This window comes from Rhinopithecus bieti, unplaced genomic scaffold, assembly GCF_001698545.2.
Source record: "Rhinopithecus bieti isolate Rb0 unplaced genomic scaffold, ASM169854v2 scaffold_11401, whole genome shotgun sequence".
Classification (NCBI taxonomy): domain Eukaryota; kingdom Metazoa; phylum Chordata; class Mammalia; order Primates; family Cercopithecidae; genus Rhinopithecus; species Rhinopithecus bieti.
This window is the reverse complement of record NW_016807151.1, coordinates 381,618-398,227: the sequence shown is the minus strand read 5'-3', so window position 1 is coordinate 398,227 and position 16,610 is coordinate 381,618. Positions and strand designations below refer to the sequence as shown.

At 39.7% G+C, this 16,610-nt stretch overlaps 1 protein-coding gene across 1 annotated transcript in view; it reads right to left on the bottom strand.

Moving 5' to 3' along the window:
* Positions 1–1,365: 1,365 nt before the first annotated feature.
* KDM7A (lysine demethylase 7A) overlaps positions 1,366–16,610 on the bottom strand; it is a 93,110-nt gene continuing 77,865 nt past the window's right edge. Inside the window, 9 exon segments of the mRNA XM_017880396.1 lie at positions 1,366–2,748; positions 3,352–3,625; positions 6,479–6,561; positions 9,261–9,469; positions 9,600–9,747; positions 10,218–10,331; positions 11,572–11,726; positions 12,605–12,729; positions 14,634–14,843. Coding sequence (XP_017735885.1) covers positions 2,654–2,748; positions 3,352–3,625; positions 6,479–6,561; positions 9,261–9,469; positions 9,600–9,747; positions 10,218–10,331; positions 11,572–11,726; positions 12,605–12,729; positions 14,634–14,843 — 1,413 coding nt within the window. The 3' untranslated portion in view covers positions 1,366–2,653.

Genomic DNA, 16,610 nt, shown 5'->3' with positions numbered 1-16,610 from the left:
AGCTAAATGCTATCAATGCTGTCTTCCTAAGTTGCTGTGTCTGTATGGTATAAATGAGGTTCTCTATTACTGTTAATTAAGCCCAGGTACTGGCAGCAGTTACCACAAAGTTCAGTCATTTCCATGAGATAAAGGGATGCCTCACGGCCAGTAATGTTATAAGAGGTTTGACTAAGAGTCACCGGATCAATGGCTGAATTTTCACCAATTCAGAAAAAGATACATGGATTCTATTCGAGTTCTTCTATTACCTTGCTGAAAGTTTTCTAACCTAGCCACACTTAAGGGGCTAAAACTACTAAAAATGAATCCACAGTACCTTCACTTTAGAATTCCACATACAGGCTACTCAAAATTAGTACTTCTCAGCCTAAGGACACAGTGGATACTGGCCACAATTTTAATTCATAAAAATAAATTAAATTTCATTTTAATTCATAAAAATAAATTTTCATTTTAAGTTTTGTGGCTACAGAAAGAAACTGAAAACTCAGAGTTGTGAAAACATAAAGGAAAAAAGAAAACCCAGATCATGATGTAACAGGCAAAGGAAATTACAGCTCTTACACTTCTTATTTCTCAACCCAAAATAAAAACATGACTATTGTAACACCAACTCAGGATCTACAGAAAACCAACACATCACAAGAATACACTGTGTGGGAAGGTAGGAGAATCAGTCAAACCCAGATTTTTGACATCCTGAGATAAGATGACTCTACCCATCTTTCCACTGGTTTTGGCATAGTGTAGACAGGGTTTACACGGGTTGTTTATAGACACTGAGGATTTCCATAAAAATTATTTTTCCTGATACCCAGATAAGATTCAGACTTTGGTCCAGTCACTCTGAACCAAAAAGGCTACTTCATAAACTATTTCATATTTATCCCATGACATTTTGGAATGGGGACACTAAGAAGTATTTCTCTCTGAAAATACACATTTGAATGCAACCATCAAAGATGATGGTACAGACTTTTTTCTTCTTAGCAATTCAAGTGATACTTAATAGAGAAGGGTAAGTCCTGCTATCTTGCTGAGTAAAAAAAGACAAATCCACAATACGGCCGTACTTCTTCTCCATAAAAATAAATTTTATCTATTTGTCTATATTTTCTTTGTAGGAATTTGTAAAATGCTCTATTGTCAGACTTGGGAACATTTCTGCCTCACCCCAGAAATCACTTATTTTATACCATGGAGGGAAAAAAGGGAAAATAGAAGCTACTAAAAGCAACTGAAAACTGGCATTTAGTAAAAATCATACATAAAGGAAATAAATGATTACCTTAAGTTTAACCAGATACTTAACCTCAATATGCACTGGTCAGGTTAGGATAGATGGAAGAAACTGCCAAAAGCACCTATTTTACTCCAAATCCATATCTTAAGTAATTCTTTGAAAATTAAGAAATAAAAAAAGTAAATACACACAAAAGAGCTATTCCAACATGCTTGCTTCTATACAACTTAATGTAGTATTAATCCTATTATATTAACGGCTTATTATGCAGATTTGAATATCCTAAGTCAAATAACATTTTCCAACAAATCAGGTATGGAGAATAAAAGCATCATAAGATATAACCTCCGCAGCAGGTGTCAGTCCTGTTGTCCAACACCAGCAGTACGAAGAAGGCCTGTTGTAGTTACAAATGTATTTGGAAAAACTATAAACATGACAATTTAACCAAACTTATAACACTTTTCCCACAAGTAGGAAAAAGATATTAAAGCTGTTCTCTTTGGGACCCAGATATCATCAGCAGAAATGAAAATGCAAAAGCCTATTTTTTTAATATTGAGAAGAAAATCACAATGTCAAACGAAATGAGAAATGAGGGATCTTTTATGGAATTTTTATACATTGGCTAAGAAAGTATTTCCCTGCAAAGAGAAGAGTCTCACTGGGTCATCACAAAATGATAGGGAGTGCAGAGGGAAGGTGGGATATAAGGTAATCAACCTGGATAACAGTATGCACCTTGGATGTTAGCAAAAGCGAAGCTAATAGCTTATAAAAAACACATGAAATATATAAAATAAAATGATTTTCATATACATCTTAATTTAAAATAATTAATGCATCAAATCCCTGTTTAAGACTTTAACCTGAATATCAAATTTAAGAGTCCAGACTAGTTACTGTTACCGTGGTTCTTCCCCACATGTAACACACACACTATCAAAAATAATTTAAAAACCTTCACATTCTTACATCTAAATTAGTGAGATATTTCTCCAGAAATCTTCCAAATAAATAGCTTTAAAAAAAGAATTTAAAAGCTGTTAACTTTTAAAAAAAATCTGTTAAATAAATTATTGATAATTCTTTACCCTACCACTGAAAATACATCAAGACACTACCAACAACAAAATAAAATTCAAGCCCTGACAAGAGACCCTTTCCAGTTCGAGGTCTCTTTTTAAGGTTCTACCCTCCTTCCTCCTCTCCCCCACCAGGTCCAAAATGGTTATTGCTGAGTGGGTGTGGCACAGTGAAAATGCAGCATCAGGTTCATTCTGTTCTTCAGGCAGTGTTCTTACTATACACACAAACTGCTCCAGGCAAGAAGGGGACAGGGGAAGCTCCAGGCTCCTGCCCCTAGACTGGTCTCCAAAGGGAAGAATGGCTGCAACAGCAGCTCTGTCACACAAAGAAACGTGCATGACCATTTCTGTTCAACTTAAGGATCTTCCCAAGACGTTGCTTGGCTGTTGCCATTCCTTTTTTTGGACGTTTACCTATAAAACACCAAAAGAAGTGTCAATAACAATGAAAAGCACACTTAAGAGAGTACCTGGAAGACTATGGGGGGAGCTTTCTTTATGAGAAGTAAGCCCTTAGGTGTTCTGCATGGACAAAGTTGTACTTCTAGACTTCTGCTGTTTAAAACCCTTCCACCTCATCACACTAGGCCCTCACAAGACTCCCAAGGCCTTCCCACAGTCTGGTCTATCTGCTCTTCAGCCTGGGTTCTTCCCTATCCTGCATTACACTATGCTTACGCAACAAAACAGACTACCACTTCACAAATACCCCATATTCTGCTTCTCCCCTTTATGCCCTGCCTCAGGCTTGATCCTCTGCCTTCAAAGCTGTCTATTTTGTTACTTTCCCCAATTCAGCCTGGCTAATCCCTGAGCATCTGATTTTAGGATCTGTCTTTTGCTCCTCAGAGCTGATTTGGGGATCCTTTCTCTTTGTTACTGTAGTAGCCTGTGTATACTGCCATCACGATGCGCGAGATGTTGAACAACTTGAGTGTAGAGACTACACGTCAACTGCCACGATGACCATCACATACAGTCAGAAATATACTTCCTCTATACCTGTGTGAAAGTTACCTTTTGTTGCTTGGTTGCTGATAGGTGGTGGATTTGATGCCGGTCTCTTGGTAGGGTGAAGGGGCACGGAGAAGGAAGTTTCACCAACTGGCCTTTCTGGGCTTAGACTGCCGTTACTTAGCTGGCATGTTCCCGAAGTCAGGTTTGAATTCTGCATATACTTTCCATTCTGAAGGCTTGAGCCGCTGCTGTCCACATAATTCCTACTTTGTACCCTCTGACTAATTTCTGATGAACCTTCCTTTTTGATGCATTTCTGGCTTCTACTTAGATCCTGAAGGAGGAGGAAGGAAATGAGGCTGAATTTTTAGGGTTTAAATGAGGTATTTAAGCTCTCTATGCATTGGCAAAGTCAAGTAACAGAAGAAACAAACTACTGAATTCTGATTTTCTTAACATCTATTAGCCACAGAATGACCACTCCCACATCATGTCGTCTCGGTAGCTCTGAAGGACTTGGGTTTTGAAGTTGCATCGTAAGTTAAGAAGGCGACATCCTGGCTAACACGGTGAAACCCCGTCTCTACTATAAATACAAAAAACTAGCCGGGCGAGGTGGCGGGCGCTTGTAGTCCCAGCTACTTGGGAGGCTGAGGCAGGAGAATGGCGTAAACCCAGGAGGCGGAGCTTGCAGTGAGCTGAGATCCGGCCACTGCACTCCAGCCTGGGCGACAGAGCGAGACTCCATCTCAAAAAAAAAAAAAAAAAAAAAAAAAAAAAAAAAAAAAAAACGGAAAAGGGAGAAAAAAAAAAAAAAAAAAAAAAAAAAAGAAGGCGAAAGAGTGAGAGAAAACAATGTAAACAGGCAACATGCCCTAGTTGCTACTCCGCTCAGTGAGCACATGCCACACAGGGACCCTGAGCTGGGGGAACGGTTCTCCCACTTCCTTGACACGTCACAGCTCCCTTGGACCTCTCATGTGCCATGTTCTTTTCTAGAATCTATCTTTTGTCAGGTTCATCTCCACTGTATTTTTTTGCTAGGAAATCCTTAGATCCAGAGTCCCAAGCTTGGTGTTTTCCTTTTACTACAACCACTCTTTCAGTCTCTTAAGACTATTGAGTAAACTTCCAGGGGGCAAGAAAACGCTACTGATTGGTGAGTCTTGAAATTAACTGAGAGGGTCATAATTAGCATTAAAAAGAGAAAGGAACAGACTAGATGTGAACAGAGTACACTACAGTGTGAATGTTTCATGAAACCAGTTTTCATTATGCTAATCATCCGTCCTCTATGTTTTCATTTATTTTCAAAACAATTATAAAAGAACAGCCAGATTTAAATAATAGCTTACATTATGTAATGAATCCTACAGTGCTAATAAATGATAAACTTTATGACCAGCTACAGTGAGGTACTATAAAATCATATTCTGAAAAGTATAATGAGATTTCTTATGACCTTTGACTCTGGAATGTATACTTCTAGTCAAAGAACGTACTCACAAAGCCTTCCTTTAAAAAAAAAAACAAAACCTGGCCGGAGCGGGTGGCTCAGCCTGAATCCAGCACTTTGGGGAGGCCAGGCGGGCGGATAATCAAGGTAGGAGGTCGAGACATCCTGGCTAACCGTAGAAACCCCGTCTCCACTTAAAAAATACAAAAAATTAGCCGGGTGAGATGGACCGGGCGCCTGTAGTCCCAGCTACTCGGGAGGCTGAGGCAGGAGATGGCGTGGACCCGGGAGGCCGGAGCTTGCAGTTGAGCTGAGATCCGGCCACTGCACTCCAACCTGGTGGAGAGACGAGACTCGTCTCAAAAAAAAAAAAAAAAAAAAAAAAAAACAAAACTTGCCTTTTTTTTTTAAAAGTAATTGTTTAAATTTTTTAAAAATATAGAAAGCCAAATTAAAAAAAATTAATAAAACCACCCATAATTCCACTACTCAGAGATTAATGATGCTCCATATTTAGGGGCAGAGTCTTTTCTGTCTATATACACAGATATCTCCTCCTGCAGGGATTTTAGTCCATTCCTCCAGTCAACCCAGGGCTCTGGAAGATGGCAAAACCCAGGAGGCCCTTTTCACTTCTGCTGAGGTCTTTCAGTGCTATGTGAAAGCTTTATTCACAAGAGATTTCCCCTTCACTTCTTAAACAGTCGACTCAAGTTCCCGTCTCCTCTTCCCTCCTTCCCTTCTCACCCACAAATGTTTCTTCACTTAAAGGAGAACTAGAGGCAATATTTCTGCCTTTGCTGATTTACTTTCTTTCTTACGTGTGCTTAGGGTAGAGAGGTTTGGGGCCCCACAATGCCACATGAGAACTTCGATTCTTTCTTTAGTTGCTGTTTTCCAACGTTTGCAGCAACAGGTTGTATCACTTTCCTTGTTTGGTGCTGCTGGTAAAGTTTTAGTTTTTTCAAAACTGCTACTTTGGGCTCATTTTGTTTGGCATAAGCATTAATATTCTGGGACCCTAAAACATCCAGGTTTTTTTTTTTTTTAATTATTATTATACTTTAAGTTCTAGGGTACATGTGCATAACGTGCAGGTTTGTTACATATGTATACTTGTGCCATGTTGGTGTGCTGCACCTATCAACTCGTCATTTACATCAGGTACAACTCCCAATGCAATCCCTCCCTCCTCCCCAGGTTTTTCTCTTATAGCAACGGTTCTTCATCTGGAATCAATGAATGGTGTGGGGCAAGAGGGGGTGGTAGTAGCACAAATGGTGAGTAATGTAAGCAAAAGTTGTGTTTATCATGAATGTTTTTTGCCAAAAAGATAATCTGTAACTTTCATCAAATGCGCAAAGAAATTTGGTATCCAAAACTGTTCAAGAAACAGATCAGAGATTAAAAAGATATGATATTCTTCTTTTCCTTGAATATTTCAATCTAACCGGATATAACCTACAGGGCAAAGTTGGCAGCCAGTGGTTTAACTGCTCCCTTGAATAAATTATTCTTTTCCAGATGGCATTCTATCCATGAGCCTTATGTTAGTCATCATTTTGGCATCTCTCAAAATGGACAATTGTTCTAATGTGCATTTAACTGTAATTTTTTGGCTGCCTAGATCTAGCAGTTGATAACTGGTTGTTACAGTTTTAAAAAAGAAAGCAAAAACTACGTTAATGACCATTTAAAATCTCCTTTTAACGTTTCAAACTTTGACTATACCTGAGGATTAAATCTGGAAGTATCAAACTGTTTAATCCAGGAGGAAGTCCTCAAGTCTGGATCTTCAGTCTTGACATGGTATCCTAAAAAGAAGTTTTAGTTTAATTAACTTTGCACAAACTTGATATGAAATGACAAAATTAACCTAATTCTTAAAAATAAAAGCAGGCTGGATGCGGTGGCTCATGCCTGTAATCCCAATACTTTGGGAGGCCGAGGCAGGTGAATCACTTGAGGTCAGGAGTTCAAGACCAGCCTGGCCAACATGGTGAAATCCCGTCTCTACTAAAAATACAAAATTTAGTTGGGTTTGGTGGCAGATGACTGTAATCTCAGCTACTTGGGAGGCTGAGGCACAAGAATCACTTGAACTCGGGAGGCAGAGGTTGCAGTGAGCTGAAATCATGCCACTGCATTCCAGCCTAGGCAATCGAGTGAGATTCCATCTTGGGGGTGAAAAAAAAAAAGCAAATTTATGTTGACATTTTATTTAAAAACACATTAACTCTTGAGATACTTATTTGCATGCCTTTACCTTCACTATATGTCTTTCCCTCTCAAAAAAAGTCACCAGCTCATAACCTATTATGTTAATTCTTTTGATTCTCTCAAAGACTGTCTTCATTTATTCATTCATTCGCTAGACAAGTGAAGCAGTGACATAGAGAAGGAACAAATAAATCTGTAATTGTTCGTGATCAATTAGTTATAAACACCACCACACTCAGACCAACCTCAAAGACCGTCTTTATATAATGGGTTTTGGGCTACATGCTGGAAGATCTACAATCAAATTTTTTTTTTTGAGACAGAGTTTCGCTCTTGTTGCCCAGGCTGGAGTGCAATGGTGCGATCTTGGCTCACTGCAACCTCCACCTCCCAGGTTCAAGCAATTCTCCTGCCTCAGCCTCCCAAGTAGCTAGGATTACAGGCATGTGCCACCACGCCCAGCTAATTCTTGTATGTTTAGTAGAGATGGGGTTTCTCCATGTTGGTCAGGCTGGTCTTGAACTTCCAACCTCAGGTGATCCGCCCGTCTCAGCCTCCCAAAGTGCTGGGATTACAGGCATGAACCACTGCGCCCAGCGATATAGAATCAAATTCTATGGCCACCTATTGTATATGTAAAACCAATGCAATAATTCTCTCTAAAAATGGTACATTTTTCCACGTAGAATAAAGGCAGGTATTTGCCTGAATTTTGCAGTATTTCCATGAAAGTGTTCAAAGGACTAAAGGAAGACAAAATGGTGCAGTAGAAAAACAGACAAACCCAAATTTGAAATTGAGTTATTCCATTACCAACGCAACTTTAGGCAACTTATTTATCCTCTCCAAACTTCAATTTCCTCTTATACAATAAGCAAAGACTTTGAGATCAGATGGTCCTGGCTTCAAATTCCAATACCACTGAATAATAGCTATGCGAAGTACGGACAAGTTGAGTTAAATTCGTTTTATTAAGTCTTATTTCCTTTACCAGTAAAATGGGAGTAATTTTACCTACAAGTATTGTTTTAAGAATTAAGTGAAGGCCGGGCGCGGTGGCTCAAGCCTGTAATCCCAGCACTTTGGGAGGCCGAGACGGGCGGATCACGAGGTCAGGAGATCGAGACCATCCTGGCTAACACGGTGAAACCCCGTCTCTACTAAAAAATACAAAAAACTAGCCGGGCGAGGTGGCGGGCGCCTGTAGTCCCAGTTACTCGGGAGGCTGAGGCAGGAGAATGGCGTAAACCCGGGAGGCGGAGCTTGCAGTGAGCTGAGATCCGGCCACTGCACTCCAGCCCGGGCGACAGAGCGAGACTCCGTCTCAAAAAAAAAAAGAAAATAAAAAAGAATTAAGTGAAATAACCAGGCATGGTGGCTCACACCTGTAATCTCAGCACTTTGGAAAGCAGAGGCAGCAGGATCACCTGAGCTCAGGAGTTGGAGACCAGTCTGGGCAACATAGTTGAGACCTCGTCTCTACAAAATATCAAAAAATTAGCCAGGTGTGGTGACATATATCTGTAGTTTCAGCTACTTGGGAGGCTGAGACAGGAAGATTGCTTGAGCCCTGGAGGTTGAGGTTACAGTGAGCCATATTTGTGCCACTGCATTCCAGCCTGGGCAACAGAGTGAGACAGTCTCAAAAAAAATAAAATAAATAAATAAATAAATAAAATTATTTCAGTGAAATGGATGTCAGGCTCCTCAGGTACATAATTATATAGGCATTCAATTTTAATATAGTACTATCTTCTCCCCAGTTGTCCTCAGGCTTTTGGGACACAAACATTTTCTCTAAAGGCACAAAGAAGAAAACACTATGTGGCATGCCTAACACTGCCACTGAGTCCATTCTCTTTTCCTAATACTTTCTTTTCAAGTAGGAGAAAGAATAGCCTCAATCAGAAAGAAACGGTTCTAAACTTGTTTTCCTCTCATAAAAGGAAAAGGGCTGATTGTTCAAGCTTAGTTGACCATTTAAGGCACCAAAACACTCCTTCCACTCTGATCAACCTGTCTGTAAAAGGGAAATAATACTAACTGGCTTGCCGTAACAATGGAAGAATGATGCTAGTGAACACAATTGTCAATCCCAGGTAATTTACATTTTGAGGTCTCTGCTTCCATCTTACATGATATGTCAGCATTGTGCTTTTTTTTTGGTCAACCTTCTTAACACATTTCCAACTAAAGATGCTTATTCATAATCTCTAACCTAAATGAGGATTATTGAGCCATTAAGTTGGGCACCATATGTTACTTTTAGAGACGGGTATTTTATGTTTCTTACCACATTCCACTGGTTTATGATAGCGATACAACTGCCTAACCTCAGGGTTACTGCTATGGCAGCTGCTGGGATCCTGGAGAGAGTTTCTTTCACCACTGCAGCCTGTGCTTTGTATTTGCCTTTGTAAACAAGTGGAATAGTGCAACCCTGCCATAGACAGCATGCCCTGAATAGCTTCTTCCTCTGTGCTCGTCGAGGTAGGACATTCCCTAAAGAGGAGATGACACAAAACGGAGTCTATTTTTTCTGATGACATTTTGGTAAAATGTAAAACTAAAAAAAATTTTCATAGTATTTATCTTAGAATATAATAAGACTTACTACTATCAGCAAGCCTACCTTTTAATTGGAATTTCACTTCTAGATGGCTTCTGGCTCTTTCGAAGGAAGTTCCTCATCACATTAGATTCCTCCTTAAAGTTGGATGTTATTTCTTGTTTCTTTTCATCACCTGAACTTTCAGACTCTTCAGTGGTAAAGTTATTTTCTGAGATAATAATTACACAAAACAAAGCTACATAAGAAATTGACCAAGTCTGTATACATTAGTCCAAAAGATTTTATGCATCTAGGGAAAGTCAGAATCTTAATTGGAATTATTTCTGTATTTCACATGGAAAAAAATGATAATCTCTATTAACTAGCTGAACATACTACCTTAAAAAAATACACAGTATAGGCTTCCTTTAAGGTAACATAAAATATAATCCATGAGAAATATGAAACAAGAATAGTATAAGCAAAGGAATCTCTCCCTCTACCCTTTCCAAAATCAGACAAAAGCTCTATGTCTCAAATGTGAATGGTCACATGATGGCGTGTGTGTACATTGACCACCACAGAAGACCCTGGGCTACATAAGTCAGAGAGACAAGCTTTGAGAAAAGCTGTCATTTGCCTTCCTTCCAGGAGAAGTTACGTGATGCTCATCTTTCCATCAAATAACGTACAAGCCACGGGGTCTCAGGCGTACCAGTGCAGTGCACTCGGGTCCGGAGTCTTCTGACTCAGAAATATCAGAATATCCTGATGATCTACTCCTGAGTTCTGATTTCACACGTGTAAAAAACCCTGAAAAGAATGAAAATTTGAGAGAAAAAGAGAAAGTCATTTGACTACGATGAACAAGGTGACAAAGTGATATCTAAAGTCCACCCAGTTTGTGATGTCTCTCAATCTCTTGCTCTACCTTCCTTTTTCACTTTTATTTTCTTTATTTCTTTCTCCCCTTAAGGTCTTTCTCCATAATTGGCCAAGATACAGACTGAAGTATATTCTCAAATATTGAGTGTGGTATTTCCATAATTATATATTCCTTATTTGGATAGATTGACTGTTTTATATTTCTTTCCAGAAGAAAAATGTTGAAACTAAAATTAGCTACTAGATGCATTTCACACTTCTCCTTTTGCATTAGTTGTATCATTAGAAAACAAAAAGGTAACTTTCCCAAACATAAAAAGCATTCACGTAGATAGTGAATTCAACATGCTTATAAACTGGGCTTTCTCTTTCATGAGGCACTGACATAGAGCAATGGTTCGATGGATTCCTGTTGATTAGCACCTGGCATGTGTGCAAAGGCAGAGTCACCAACTACAGCAGTGCCAATTTTACTCAAATTAGCAGGAATTGGGGTGTTCAACATGGATTAAATGTTAGTTATCTGAAACATTTATTTGTCAAGTACCAAAATATTTATTTGAACTACTTTTTAAAATAGAAAGGAATACAGAGATCCTGAAATATGTTGAGAAATTAAAGCTTAATTCAAAGAAGAAAGACCTTAAGGAGAAGGAGTGTTACTATTTTGCCATACTGATGATAACCAATTAATAACCCAGTAAAGACCTTCTTGTCAACAAGTCATCAATTAAAACCACAATACATGGATTACTAACAGCTTCAGATTAGCTAATCCTATATACTTCCTAATTCTGAAAACCATATACATGGTACCTGAACTTATATATAAAATTAAACTGGAAACTTTTATTTTAGGGAGTAGAGGCCTATAACATGCATGAGCTTTCAAGTGACTCTTTAAAAACTGACTAGAGGAGTGCATCTCTAACCCACATACATCCCCCTCACTGAGAACACCATGCCTGGCCACTACACCTCACTGGGCATTCACATTCAGCACTTCTCTGATGGGTGAACTACTCAGACATACTTCAGATTTTTCAAGACAGTTTTAGGGACACAAAACTTTTCTGCTATTATAAACTTAAGAACTTCAAAATTAGCAAGTTACTTTACATATTATATTAGTAATGAAAAGATCTTTAAAATAACCATTAAAACATACTGTTCAGTGGTTTTTGAGATTCTTCATTTTCTATTCCCTCTATTCTTGAACGCTCTTCTATCTTCACTTTTGCCTTTTTTGTCCTTCTTTTATCCTCTTCATTTTCACTATCTGCTGTATAAAGACTTTGATCTGCAAAGGGCTGTCTTTCATCTCTGTATCAAGAAGGAAAAATAATCAAGTTAGAATATAGTGCAAGACTCTGTAGCCAAACAGTATTTATTCCCCCTCCCTTAATTTACAAAGAGGAGAGAATGGAGACACTATCCCCATATTTCAATCAACTGTGCAATAGTATGTACTAGGGATCTGAGGTTTGTTTTTTGTTTGTTTGTTTTTGTTTTTTGAGACAGGGTCTTGCTCTGTTGCCCTGGCTGCAGCGTAGTGGCACAATCATAGCTCACTGTAACTTTGAACTCCTGGGCTCAAGCAATCCTCTCACCTCAGTTTTTCAAGTAGCCAGGATTACAGGCACGGCCACCACACCCAGCTAATTTAGTTTTAGTTTTTTGTAGAGATGGAGTCTCGCTAAGTTGCCCAGGCTAGTTTCAAACTCCTAGCCGCAGAGATCTTCCCACCTCAGACTCCCAAATCAACTTGGGATTACGGGTGTGAGCCACTGAGCTCACTACAGATTAAACAGGCATCCCCAACCCCTGGGCCATAGACTGGTACCAGTCCGTGGCCTGTCAGGAACTGGGTCGCACAGCAGGAGGTTAGTTAGTGGGCCTGTGAGCATTACCACCTGAGTTCTGTCTCCTGTCAGATCAGTGGCAGCATTAGATTGTCACAGGAGCGTGAACCATATTGTGAACTACACATGTCCAAGGGTTACACACTCCTTATTGAGAATTTAATGCCTGATGATCTGAGGTGGAACAGTTTAATCCCAAAACCATTCCCTGGCTGAAAAAAAATTGTCTTCCACAAAACTGGTCCCTGGTGCCAAAAGGGTTGAGGACCACTGGGTTAAATGAACAAAGGAAACCCAATGAAAATTAATCTATTTGATACTCTGATTTACTTTACATACTTAATTATTCTTCCATTTGTCAGCAGTAATCGTAGATCATTATCTTTCGCTCTCCATTCAGGTACCGTGGAAGATGGTTGGAGATGTTTGTTGAATTTTCCATTCAGTTTAGAGCTCAAGATGTCCTGAAGGTATAAAAGCAGAACTTACTTACCATCCACCCTCAGGTAGCCCTGCTTGACTGAAGGAATACAGTATACCACCACCTCCCCCATGGTTCTGCATCTCAAAGATACAGGCAGCCACCTGGGCTTGGGGATATGCAGCAGTATGGCACTCCAGAGTTCCTAAAGCCAAAGCAAGAGTATGGCTCATCTTTCTGGAGGGCCATTAACTATGAAATGCATTCATTAGAAAGTAAAACATAAAATATGCATAAAGTGAATTCAAAGAAATGTCATTTTTTTTTTTTTTTGTGAGATGGAGTCTCGCTCTGTCACCTGGGCTGGAGTGCAGTGGCCGGATCTCAGCTCACTGCAAGCTCCGCCTCCCAGGTTTATACCATTCTCCTGGCTCAGCCTCCCGAGTAGCTGGGACTACAGGCGCCCGCCACCACGCCCGGCTAGTTTTTTGTATTTTTTAGTAGAGATGGGGTTTCACCGTGTTAGCCAGGATGGTCTCAATCTGCTGACCTCGTGATCCGCCCGTCTCAGCCTCCCAAAGTGCTGGGATTACAGGCTTGAGCCACCGCGTCCGGCCCAGAAATGTCATTCTTACAGAAAGCTGAAAAACTGGAGAAGTGCTGCCTCAGAGTATTTTAGCTCTCTTCCCCTTGCTTCTTCCTGCTAAAGTGCTGGCTACTGGGCCTTTCCATTCACCCATCCTTCATCTAATACCGAGTCAGCAACTTACAGATCACCACACTGCTACCACTACGAACAAGGGTCACCATGCGACATAAAGGTAGTAGCTGGTTTTTAATGTATAAAAAAGAGTTCCTTTTCATAGTGATTTTCCCCTTAATAATAAATAGAACCTTTCATAATAAGCTTAATCTTCTCTGATGATTACAGTTTAGAACAACATAATCTTAAAACAATATAATTACATACAATTTAAAATATTTAAGAAAGTTTTATATATATGGGTTTTTTTGATTTTTTTAAAGCCAGGATCTAGCTACGTTGGCCTTAAACTCCTTGGCTTAAATGATCCTCCTGACTTAGTCTCCTAAGCAGCTGGGACTACAGGCCCACACCACAGCACCTGGTTCTTCGATCTTATTCATTTAAAATGGTTGCTTATCCCCTACTTGGGATGTAAAAGTATGGATGATGCAGAGCTCACTACAAAGTCACTACCATGTTCTGCAAAGGCGCTACACTGATCTCATTACTGCCTTCCACTTTCCCCTTTGTCCAGTAGGCCAGCACTTCACAAAGTTTAAGAGTTTCGTCTGACAGTCTCCCAGTCTAACAGTCCTCCAGGCTGACTGCTGGCTCAAGCAGATGCTTTCTGCATTTGCTCTTCCCTCTGCCTGTAATGTGATTCCTCCAACCACCAAGTAACAATTTGACTTCTTCCTATTTGTTATTCAGCTGTCGGTTCAAACCTGAGAGACTCTCTGACCACCTTAGCTAAAGCAGCCAGCTTTACCTCATCCCTCTTTATTCTGTTGTTCTATTGTTTTGGGTTTTTAAAATAACACTTATCATCTGAAATTATATTATTTTAGTATATGTCTCTGTCTCCCCATCCTTCCAGCTTGAACTAGGATTGAAGCTTCATGAGGGGCAGGGACTTAAGTTTTGCTCACGATGTTCTCCAGAGCCTAGAAGAGGAAGTGATACTTGCTAAAGACTCAATAAACGTATCAGCAATCAAATGAGGTCTATTCATTCAAATTCTACACTAAAACCTAGAAAGATTTAGCACCGCTCCCTGTCACAGGCATAACTACTGGCTGATCCCTACAATGCTGCAGCCAAGATTAGATATCAACAACAGTCAGACTATTCTCTTATTAAGCCTTTAAAGACTTTAAGAAACAGCCAAGTTTCTTTTTGTTGTCATGAAACATGATACTTGCCTCTTCCCATGGACACATCTCTAATCTTTTGAGGACCTCCCTTGTGTGGAGCTCTAGGATGTCTAGGTTGGAAGGAGTTCGGACATTATGATCTCGAAGTTTCCTCATCTTTCTTCGGGAATGGTATGGGGAAGTTGCTTCATTTGAGGATCGTGAGACTGGACACACAGTAGGAATTCCCTGAGATTTAAATGGTTTGCCGTTCTCCTCCTTTAAGAATTAAAATCAGAGTATTTTTATGAGAAGGCTACTACATACATACATGACTAACTAGTCATCCATAAAATATTTTAGAAAACAAAACAATTCAGTTTAACCATATAAACACAAAAAAGACTAAACCCTAAGATTCAAACAGCTTTGCTGAGCCCTTTATATCCCTTCTCTCTCCAACGTAATATACTGTGAACATACTTGATTTTTTTTTTTTTTTTTTTGGAGTCAGGGTCTCGCTCTTGTCACCCAGGCTACAGTGTGTGCAGTGCAGTGGTGCAATCTTGTCTCACTGCAATCTCTGCCTCCTGGGCTCAAGCAATCCTCCTACCTTAGCCTCCCACGTAGCTGGGACTACAGGCGCATGCCACTGCACCAGGCTAATGTTTTAGAGACAGGGATTTGCCATGTTGCCCAGGCTGGTCTTGAACTCCTGAGCTCAGGGGATCCACCTGCCTCAGCCTCCCAAAGTGCTGGGATTACAGGTGTTAAATTAGCCACTGCAGTGGGCCTTGATTTTCAATATCTTATTAAAGGCTGTGTTGCATTCTACTGTATGGATATAGCTTAATTTTCTGACCTAATACTTACTGGCAGCCATTTAGGCTGTTGTTCTTTCCGACAACGAACATTCTTTTCACGTACATATTTGAATAAATTAATTACTTTTAAAACAAAATGATACATCTATGTAGTTTTAAAATTATTATATAAGCATATCATGAAAAATAGCAGTCTCCTCTTCCTCATCCCTGATTCTCATTCTCCAGAGGCAACCACTTGCAAAATTTTTTAATGTGATAACATAAACATAAAATCTGCCATTTTAACAATTTTTAAGTGTACAGTTTAGTGGCATTAAGTAGAGTCACAGTGTTGTGCAACCATCACTGCCATCCATCTCCAGAACCTTCTCATCTGCACAAACTGAAACTGTACCCAGTACACAATAATTTCCCATTCTCCCTTCCCGCCAATCCCTAGCAACTACGATTCTACTTGCGTTCTCTATGAATTTGACACCTCTAGGAACCTCATATAAGTGGAATTTTATAAAATTTGTCCTTTGGTGACTGGATTACTTCACTTAGCAAAATATCTTCAAGGTTCATCCATGCTGTAGCATGTGTCAGCATTTCCTTCTTTAATTTTTATTATACTTTAAGTTCTAGAGTACATGTGCACAACATGTAGGTTTGTTACATATATATATATACATGTGTCATGTTGGTGTGCTGCACCCATTAACTCGTCATTTACATTAGGTATATCTCCTAAAGCTATCCCTCCCCTTTCCCCCCACCCCACGACAGGTCCCAGTGTGTGATGTTCTCCACCCTGTGTCCAAGTGTTCCCATTGTTCAATTCCCACCTATGAGTAAGAACATGCGGTATTTGGTTTCCTGTCCTTGCGACAGTTTGCTCAGAATGATGGTTTCCAGCTTCATCCATGTCCCTACAAAGGACATGAACTCATCCTTTTTTATGGCTGCATAGTATTTCATAGTGTGTATGTGCCACATTTTCTTAATCCAGTCTATCACTGATGGACATTTGGGTTGGTTCCAAGTCTTTGCTATTGTGAATAGTGCCACAATAAACATATGTGTGCATGTGTCTTTATAGCAGCATGATTTATAATCCTTTATGTATATACCCAGTAATGGGATGGCTGGGTCAAATGGTATTTCTAGTTCTAGATCCTTGAGGAATCGCCACACTGTCTTCCACAATGGTTGAACTAGTTTACAGTCCCACCAACAG